The sequence below is a fragment of the Neolamprologus multifasciatus genome, chromosome 15 (genome assembly GCF_963576455.1).
Source record: "Neolamprologus multifasciatus chromosome 15, fNeoMul1.2, whole genome shotgun sequence".
NCBI classification, from domain to species: domain Eukaryota; kingdom Metazoa; phylum Chordata; class Actinopteri; order Cichliformes; family Cichlidae; genus Neolamprologus; species Neolamprologus multifasciatus.
The window spans coordinates 22383190-22394112 of NC_140453.1; the positions used below are offsets into that span (position 1 = coordinate 22383190).

Genomic DNA, 10923 nt, shown 5'->3' on the forward strand with positions numbered 1-10923 from the left:
TAGAAACGGGAGAGGGAGGGGGAGAATGAAAGAAGAAGAGGCAGCTGTGCAGCGTAAAGACAGAATAACTCCAGCTTTGTGCCTTTTTCATTGTAGCTGAATTACGGGACAAACTGTTCCTTTTCACCTCAATAAGAAACGCGTAATATTTTCTCTCAATACCAGACGGGACGGTTGGCAACTCTAATAACTTATGAACAAAATAAAGTTCAACATCATTAACTTCATAGCACCCACCCAGCTGTATAGAAACTCCGTCATACGCAGTACGGAAAAAGTCAGAATAACGAAAATAAACTCCACCTAAACTTGGTTTATATCTGACCCAGATAGACTGCAGGTCATAACTTCTTACCTGAAGTTTAGTTCACACTTGGACCGGCGGCCGCCTCGGGTCTCTTTTCCTCCTGCCTCCCCTTTCTCTCATCCACCTGCTGGCCTCCACCACTTGCTAATGTTACTGAATCTGTGGAAGCTCCGCGATAGCCACCACACTAAGTAACGAGTAACGACCCTATCTAAATCCCAGTAACAACTAACGCGTTCCTGATTTTGGCATAATAACTAGTTACCGTGCTCGTTACCACAATAATAACGTAGTTACTGTAACGCGTTACTTAATAACGCGTTAGTCCCAACACTGGAATTTAACAACTATAAAGTTGCAGCATGCCAGACCATCTTGATTGAATGTAACTTCGCTCCACACGTTTTATGGTAGACATATTCATATTGGTATTTAATAAATGATTATTTCTTAGATTTTATCAAACGTTAATTTATAAATTGTTTCGGTCTTTATGTGTTTGTTTCAGATTATGCAAGATGAAATTATTCAGTCAGCAAGACACTTGCTGCAGTTGCTGACATCATCCAACCGAACTGCTGCTGTGATGAATCAGAACACAAGGTACTTTAGCAAGACTTATGAGTTAATGCTACATTTAACTAAATTGTTATATATATATTTTGTGTCCAATATTGTCTCCATATGATTTTGTTTTTTGCAACATCTTGCAGAGAACAGAGTCAAGGTGGCCAGGTTACCAGCTTGGTCAACCCTGAAAGACCATCCGTTCATCAAGAAATGATCAGGTGGAAAAAGTGATAAACTAAACACTCTGCATGAGCATGGAATTTAGGATGCAACTTTATATCTTACCTGCTCTACACTCAGGGCTTGAATTACAACAACAGTCAATCACATAAAAAAAAATATACTTTTGGTAGTTCTGTGTCTCTCTCCTCCAAACCCAGATGGCTGCTGGTACTGAACCGGGTTCTGGTTCTGCTGGAGGTTTCTTCTTGTTAAAGGGGAGTTTTTCCTCTGCACTGTCACTTCATGCTGTTCAGTGTGAGGGATTGTTGAGGTTGAGTCCATATGTCCTGGGAACAACTGCCGGGCAATGACACCATGCAATCTTCTGGGATTCCTTAGAAAACCTGTGAACTGCACTTGTCCTTGGTCTTCACAGCTCACCTTTTTACAGTTTATTGAATCAAAATGCTCCAGTGACATAGATTCTACATTGTAACTGATGTGATGTTCTATAAAGTGGTTTTAATAAAAAAAATTTAAAAAAAAGAGGCAAAAATTAGTCTTTCTTTATTCAATTTTTGAACAGTGATACTCCGTCAGTACATATTCAGTAAATGCAAATTATTTACACAGTAGTGCACTACAGGCATAAATCTAGACCCCTAGATAAAACATGGCATTATAGCAGTGACAACTCCTCCACAGTAGCAGGTGGGATTTTTCTTTTTTGAGGACGGCTCCTTTTACCTGTCACTACAGATGGTCTGTTTATGTTTTGATCAAGAGCCTTTTTTTGGGCAGCTGAAGAGAAGAAGTCTATCTTATGGCCAACCACTGACTGTATCTTGGTCATATTACCCAGCAAAACCCAGGATGCAGGTTCATCTGTAACAGTCCTTGTGCCACAGATCAACACTGTTGCTTCTACATTAAACAGAAGAGCAGTGACGTGGGTGCAGGTCTCCGCAACTCCGGCCTTACAGGTGCAGTGGGTGGCTTCAACCTTCCCTGTGATGCTCACAGTGACCCATGGCTGCAATGCTGGTTCATTCAGTCTTTGAGAGTGCAGTACCTGAAACACACACAGACAAAGTTAATTTAAAGACAAGAACTATCAGCCAAGGCCGACAAATGTGTTTAATCTACTTTATCAATGTTGTCAATCATCAATGTTACAATGTTGATGATCCCTCATTCTTTCACGGTTTTTTCAGTGCACTCTCTGAACACTTAGATGGCACACTTGTGCTTGGAGGCGACCTCAACCTTGGACTGAATGAAGAAATGGATAGGCTCAATACAGCAGGAACTCAGCGTAATTGGCAGTCCACAAATATAATCAAACAGTATATGAGCGACTTTGGTCTTTGCGATGCATGGCGCTCCCTTCACCCCACCAGTAAGGAATATACTTTTTTTTCACATGTTTATCACTCCTACTCTCGTCTAGATTATTTTTTGGTCAGCAGCTCACTGCTGAGTGACGTTTCAGACACTGAGATTCACCCTATAGCTGTCAGCGATCATGCTCCTGTATCTTTAACACTAATGCACAAGAATAATACTATGCCAAGTAAAAACTGGAGATTTAATACATCACTGCTTAAAGATGAAGACTTTATTAAATATTTTAAAAAAGAGTGGACTTCATATTTAGACTTTAATAACACTCCCGGAACATCAGCTTCTGTTTTATGGGAAGCAGGGAAAGCTGTGATGAGAGGTAAAAATAATTTCTTTCTCATCACATAAAAAGAAAACAAAAATATTCAGGAATTAGAAAAAAACATGAAATCACTAGAAGAAGCCTATGCGTCCCACCAAGATCAGGAAACATTGAACAAAATACGCAAAACAAAACTAGAATTAAATGAGATAATTGATAGAAAAACAAAATTCTTAGTACAAAGACTACGCTTACAAAATTATGAACATAGTAATAAATCCGGTCAATTTCTAGCAAACCAGCTAAAAATAAATAAAGAAAAAACAACTATATGTGCTGTTCAAGATTCATCTGGGAACACAATATATGAACCGAAACAAATAAACAACATTTTCAGGGATTTCTATAAAACGTTGTATTCACCACAAATAAACCCATCTAAAAAGGAAATTGATCAATTTTTAGACAACATAACTCTCCCAAAATTATTAGACTCTCAAGCAATGGCACTGGATTCGCCACTGACATCAGGTGAACTCCAGGAAGCCCTGATAAGTATGTCCAATAATAAGGCTCCAGGTCCAGACGCTTTCCTGCAGAATTCTACAAAGAATTCTGGACGATTCTAGCACCAGTTTTTTACAGAACGTTGTTAGAAATCAAAGAAAAGGGCAGACTTCCATCAAATATGAATTCTGCAAACATTAATCTCTGCTAAAACCAGGAAAAGACCTGTATATCCCTCAAGCTATCGTCCAATATCCCTTATTAATGTAGACCTCAAAATAATCTGCAAAGCTCTCTCGAAGAGACTAGAGAAAATAAACCCCCCTCTTAATTCATCCTGACCAAACTGGTTTCATAAAAGGTAGCTGCACTCATCAACAAATACACGTAGATTACTTAATTTGATTAGACTACTCATACAGTAAAACCTTGAAAACTACAATATTTTCTTAGATGCAGAAAAAGCGTTTGACAGAGTTAACTGGAAATTTCTATTTGCAACTTTACACAAAATTTGGTTTTGGATCTTCCTTCATCAACTGGTTAAAAATATTATATAATTCCCCAACAGCTTGTGTCAGAACAAATGACCAGGACATCCTCCAGCTTATGTCTCCTGAGGGCACAGGCAGGGAGCCCACTCCCCCTTCACTGTTTGCAATTTTTATCGAACCACTAGCAGCAGCAATTAGACAGAATTCAGCAATTAAGGGCATAAAATGCAAGAACGTGGAACATAAAATCAGCCTTTATGCTGATGATGTGTTACTCTTTCTCCACAATTCACAAACCAATATCTCTGGGGTGATTGAATTGATAAACTCTTTTGCAAGAATATCAGATTACTCAATTAACTGGTCAAAATCTACAGTCCTTCCTATTAATTGCTGCTTCCATAATTCCTCTTCTACTCCACTGCAATCGGGAAATATAAAATATTTAGGTATTAATATTTCTCCCAAGCTTGCAGATCTAACTAAATTAAACCATACCCCACTTTTAAAGAAAGTAGAAGGTGATCTGGCTAGATGGAAATGTCTACCCATATCACTCATGGGAAGGGTTGCTGCTATAAAAATGATGGTATTACCAAAAATAAATTATTTATTCTCAATGATCCCAACTAAACCGCCGCAAGATTGGTTCAGATCTCTAGATTCATATATGTCCAAATTCCTTTGGAAAAATAAGCCCCCACGTATTAAGCTTAAAAAACACTACAAAAGACCAAGGATAAAGGAGGATTAGAACTACCTAACTTTCAGCACTACTTCTTAGCCAACAGGCTTCAGTTTATCTCAGGATGGCTAAAAACATACCCTTTTAGATGAACCTTGGCTAGATGTAGAACAAGCACTTTGCAATAATCTAGAGATTTCAGATCTACCATTTATCAGCTCAAACATCCAACGACATGAAATGCTTCAAAAGCATCAACATCAGCTCTTCTCTGACAGCATGGTGGGAGTTTCTGAAGTTGCAGAGTCTTCATTAATCCCATGCAAACGTAACACCTATCTGGAACAACCCTGACATATTACAAAAACAATAATATGATAAACTTTTCAGATTGGAATGGTAAAGGAATCAAATATGTAGAACATATACTAGAAGGAACAGAATTTATTTCATTTGACAGACTAGTTACACAATATGGGATCAACAAGAAAAGATTTTTAGAATATCAACAAATTAAATCCATAATAAAAAAGAAATTTAAACCGGGTCAAGTTGAACTACAAACACCACCAAGTGTGGTTCAATTTTTTACTCTTAAAACCCCCAAATTACTATCCAAAATATACAGAATGCTTTCTAAAACAGATGAATCAATATCACTTCCTATTGCAAAATGGGAAGCGGATTTATCAGTTAACTTAGACCAAAACTTCTGGTCTCAGATTTGCTTAAAAACCTTTCATCTAATCAGAAATCCCAGTCTTCAATTAATTCAATACAAAATACTACATAGAGTGCACTATACAGGTCATCGGATGTTCAAGATGGGCTTTGCATCTACCAACAACTGCTCACACTGCCAAACCAATTCACCGGACAATTATATCCATGCTCTTTGGTTCTGTCCACCAGTTCAGAAGTTTTGGCGCGAGATATGTGAAGACTTATCAAAGTGTCTGAAATGTAACATTCCAACTTCCCCCTTAGTGTGTTTGTTGGGCAGCTTAGATAATGTCACTTCAGAGAAGAATATAGCCCATATGGTTTTCACTGCCCTATGCATAGCCAAGAAAACAGTCCTCATGAACTGGAAAAAAAAAACAATCTTAATTCTAACCAATATAGAAATTATCTATTAGATTACATTAGTCTTGATACAGCCTCTGCCACCACATCAGATCAATCGCTCTGGGCTCATCTGATCAGCTCCATCACCTAGTGGGGGTGGGGGGTCATATTTTGGTCTCGCCTTCACTGTTGTGATTGGTGTGGGGGTAGGGTCAGGCTTAGGGCGTCGGGGGTTTCCCCGGGAGCATCTTCCTTGGGGGGCTCAACCCGGGGTAGCAGTCATGGCCAATTAGGGGCTCTGTTGGCTCTTAGGTGACGGTTCCCTCGTGGCTACGTGCAGCGGGGCTAGGGGAGGGTCTGTGCTGACGGACGGGGGTTACTGACCTGGTAGCCTGGCTGCCCCTGGGTGGGTCCGGGACGGGCGTGAGGTTCTGGGGGCGCTCCGGCTCTGGCCTGGGGCCCTGGCCGGGCCTCGGGGGCCTGGGTCCTGGTTGGTGTGTTGCCGGGGTTGTGGGCCGGTGGGTATATGGGGGCCCACCACTGGCGCAGGGTGCCGCCGGTGCGCCGAGTCACCTGGGGGGCTCTTCAACTGGGGGGGGGGGGGGGGTTGTCACATCTTGCAGGACCTTTCCTCTCTCAGGAACTCTCTCTGCAGGAGGGGGAGATACAGGAGAGGTGGAGGAAGATCTCAGCCTGGGCGTCTATTGTCTTATGTAGTTTGGAAGATGAGTGGATGATGGGGTGGGTGCAGTTTTCTCTGTGGTGGGGTTGGGTGGACTGCCCCGGGCTCTGTGGGGCCGGGCGGCGCCGCTGCACTGGGCCCCGGTTCGGATGGGCCTGGGCCCCCCTTCCCTGGCGGGTCACGGAGTATGGGGGTGCCTACTGGGGTCAGCGGGGGAGCTGGCCCCAGGGAGGGGTCACTTGCCCCTCCCTTCCTTCCCTCCCCATCTCCAGCTGCCTCCCTCTTCCCGCTCCACCACAACCACCCACACATGCAGGGCCTTGGAGTAGGGGTGTGTCACCAGGGTGCAGAGGAGGTAACCCCCCCCACCCCCCGTCCCCTTCTGGCTGCCTCTGCCTCAATTTTATCCCGCAACTTAGACATTCACATTACTCACACTCTCATTACACATACATATAGGATCTTGGGGGTGGGCACGCTACACGGAATCCCAATTACCATCAGGGTGTACACCTCACCCCTGGCGTCGTTGCCCACCTCTCAATTTTAAATACACGTAGACATTGAGGGCTAGCAGGAGGGACTATGCGCTTACCTGCTGCTCTCTGGCAGGTAGCTCCATGCCCTCCTGGGTTTTAAATGCACCTTAGAACACACATACATCAACACTACAATGAGCGGGTAGAGGGAGGTTAGGAGTCTTCTCTCACCCTCGTTCTCTGCGGTCTGCTGGAGCAGGGGGGCTAGGAGGAGGAGTTGGCCGTCCGACTGGGGTCCGGAATGTGGGGCCTCCCTGCTGCTGCGGAGTCGGGGCGGTCTGCTTCTCCCCACCGCAGGGAAAAGGGTAACACAACCTGGGTCTGGGTGCGGTTCCCCCCTCCAGGGGGCAAGGGTACCTAGACCCGGTTCGTAGAGTACGCTTGGGGAGTGTGATTGTGTGTACAGCGTCTCTTTATGTCTGTCTCCACGTTGGTTGAGTGTGGAGTAAGTGCATATGAGAGCATGAGGGTGGGAATGGATGTTTGTATCTGTGTGTGCCTGTATGTCTGTGTCCATATGTCAGGTTGGGTATCAGACGCTACCTCTCCGAGGACAGCTCAGGCCCTCCAGGGTTTGGAGGCCTATCTCCCCCCACCACTTCCCCTGCCGGGGGCGGACTCCCTCAGACATCGGTGCGTTGGTGGTTCTTTGTGTCCGGGGGTGGGCGTCCGGGTACACACTGGCTCACTCCTTGGCGGCTGCTTATCGGGGCCTGGAGCCTGGGGCTCGCTTGGGCCACTTCGGAGGTGGGGTGCCCCCGGCCTCTCGGCCTGTGGCTCGGTCACTCAGGCACAGCTGGCTGCCGGCGGAGCTCACGGGCACGTCACTGCAACCCCCCCTGGCTTCTGCTCCGTGGCTGCTGGGTGACCCCTCATCTGGGACTTTCCTCAGCTCTTTCTGGGACAGTGGCACGGCTGCCCCTCTGCTGGTCTTCCTTGGTCTCTTGTGTTCTGAGGGCCTCTGGATGTCTGGAGTTTTGATCTCCTCCATACCTGCTTCATGCCCTGGAGGACGGGGCAGTGGCCCCCCACACCCTCTAGCAGATCATTACATGAGGGAACCTTTTAAGAAAACAAGCGCGTCCATGCTCACAGGTGTACACACGGGTGATCACACACACAAACTACACCCTTTTTTGGCTCCTACCTCAATGCACACTGTGCTGTCGATCTTACGTGCTGCACAATAGTGTTTAATATTTAGTATTTACTGTCATATTCTCATATATCATTGTGATGTTGTTTATTGTATTACTCTCGTTTTCTTCTGCTTGTTTTCTTTTTTCTTTCTCAACAGGTGATCCAGGTGATCGATATATGTATTTTTTTTTTTTTCTGCTTATTCTGTTGGTTTTTGTTTTTTGCCCTTCTCCCCCGTCCCTCCTCTCAACTGTTTTTCTTTCCCTCTTTCTTTCTCCCTTTTCTTTCCCCCAGTCAAGTCTGTCCCGTATTCAGCAAGTGAAAATAAAATAAAGAATAAAAGGTGAATCAAATGGACCATTACAGCAAAGCTGGGATGGTCAATTTGGTAAAGAAAATCCGTTGGGCATCTTTCTTCGCCTTTAGACAATAATTCTGATGGCAAAAGAGCCAAACGGGACAGGCAAAAAAAAAAAGAAAAAAAAAAAGGGAACAACAGATGAAATTGGTGAGTCATTTGGAAGAAACTCTCGATCCAAAGATGTGCAGAGGATTTGTGGATGCCTTTCTGATTCACCAAGACAATTTGGAGGTGAGAACACATAATTTATACAATGCTGATATTGTTTCTTTTTTTTAAAGAGCAATAGCGATAATGTGAACATGTTATCCTAACGTGGTGGTGTTTCTGCCCAACTGGTGAATAGAAATCTGTTTAACACAGCAATGTGACTCGGTGTCATAATCAAAAGCTTCAGCTGTTGAATAACTACTGGTTTTATACGCAGAAATCTGGAATTACCACCAGTCATTTCCACAGTGAAAACCTCTTGATAACAATAATGAATTTATTTGCTGCTGGCACTGAAACATCAGCACGCACAATCACATGGGGACTTTTTCTTATGGCCAAGTATCCAAAGATACAGGGTAAGAACCTGTAAATGTTCAAAGTGCTTGCCAACAACAAAAAATTCTGTTACACTGAAGTCAGATTTATTACATCCTTCGAGCCCTTTCATCTTCCAGAGAAGGTCCGGGAGGAGCTAAGCAGTGTAGTGGGAGATCGTCAGGTTCAGTTTAAAGACAGGACAGAGCTGCCTTTCACCAATGCTGTCATCCATGAGACACAAAGGCTAGCAGCTGTTGCTCCCCTGGGGCTTCCTCACAGAACTTCACAGGACATTACCTTTAGAGGTCACTTCATTAAGAAGGCAAAATATATCAGAACACAAATGATGTGTTTATTATATATTGAAGCTTAAAAAATAATCATATTTTTGATTACTAAAACATCGTCACAGATGTGGAAAAAGGGAGTTGAATGATTCTTTCTCTCAGTGTTTGATTATCAAATTGAAGATCAACATTTCATGGAATTTGCAGTAGTAAGCTAGTGTTCCAGCATCAAGGAGGAAATATTCTGTGATCAATATTTATAGAATACAACAGTGTGAAAAATGTTCATCAGCTTGATTTTTTTTTTTTTAAGCTAGATTAAATGAATCAAGTATGTTTTCATCAAAAACTCATTTTGTCCCAGATGAAATTTTGTTTTTAAGTCGCAGTTAAAAATATTTGATTTTTGTGTAATATCCTGTAAATACATATTAAAAAAGGGAGGAAAAAAGTTTGGTTTGTGTATTCAACAGGGGACAGCTGTGTATCCTTTCCTGTTTTCTGTTCTGTCTGATGAGAGTGAATGGGAGAAACTGTACACTTTTTATCCGGAACACTTCCTGGACAAAGATGGAAAGTTTATCCATCGTGATGCCTTCATGGTTTTTTCTGCAGGTTTGTAATCAACTTCTTGTCATGACCCACTCTACTCACAGACATAATCTAGCATATATTTTTTTTTGTTGTTTTCTATTTCAGGTCAAAGGGTTTGTCCCGGAGCAACTCTGGCCAGGATGGAAGTCTTCATCTTCTTCACCACCCTTCTGCAGCGCTTCCGAATTACTTTTCCACCTGGAGTTTCAGAGGATGAACTGCTTCTATCACCATCTGATAGTCGCATCCTTAACCCTTCAAATGTTAAACTGTGTGCTGTCCCCTTGTGAGACACAGTGGGCTGATGTAATTAATTCTAAACAAGAAATCCTTTATATAAAACAAGCTGCTAATGAAATGGGTAGAAGGGGTGGTGTTTCCTTGATTCTTCTTTAAGCAAGCAAAATCAGTTTGAGAAACCTGCAGCACCACAAGGAGCTTTGTAAGGATATTTTTGATTCATGTCAATTAGCTTGAATAAAAATGTACACTTAAACACAAGAAAATGAATCGATGAGTGAGTGGAAAGAAAAATTGATCTGTGAACTAATGATAATCAATTATAATCTTCATCTTTAGGAGCTGGTTAAAGCAGAGATAAATGTAGAATGCAGCTGAAATAAAGCAAAATGTAACTAACAAAGTGTGCAGGTCGGTACATAAAAAGGTGTGGTATTTCTGTATCAACCAACAACCAAATATATCTTTAACTTCAACCAAGTTCTCAGGTGGATTTTCTTGTACATTGCATACATGTGTTAATTGAGCATGGTGACTCCATTGCGGTCAGAGAAGTGACTTGTTCCAAGCAATGTGAGTTTCACTTGTGCTACTGTTATAAATGTATTTAAATGTTTCTGACATCATAGAATTTGTCAATTTTGCCATGAGGTGGAGCAAGGCTACGTCCACACGTACCCGGGTATTTTTGAAAACGCAGATTTTTCTATGCATTTGCACCTTTCGTCCACACGTAAACGGCATTTTTGGTCACTGAAAATGGATATTTTTAAGAACTCCGGCCAGGGTGGATATTTTTGAAAACTCAGTTTTTGCGTTTACGGCGAAAACGCAGCGTCAAAGGTGTGTGCATTTTTTGACGTCACACTGTGCGCCACGTTATTGTTTCGGTGAAATGAATTTCTACAATACTATTACTGTTAATTGTACTCTCTGCAGTGTTTAAATGCTTACATATACACACACAGTTACTGTCCCTCCACACATACGACTTGGTTCTGCTTCTATGCCCCAGCTTTTTCTACGTTTTCCCACCGAGGCTTCTAGACTTCTGATTGGCCAACATTTCTGCACGGTTAGGAATATGTCG

General features: G+C 42.7%; 1 protein-coding gene across 1 annotated transcript; it reads left to right on the plus strand.

Moving 5' to 3' along the window:
• The first annotated feature begins 8310 nt into the window (after nt 1–8310).
• Nucleotides 8311–10425, plus strand: LOC146502075 (cytochrome P450 2K4-like). The gene is made up of 5 exons (XM_085134260.1): nt 8311–8412; nt 8609–8750; nt 8850–9034; nt 9473–9614; nt 9699–10425. Exons 1-5 carry the CDS (start codon nt 8320–8322, stop codon nt 9881–9883), a joined length of 747 nt encoding a protein of 248 aa, XP_084990386.1. The 5' UTR covers nt 8311–8319; the 3' UTR covers nt 9884–10425.
• Nucleotides 10426–10923: the final 498 nt, after the last annotated feature.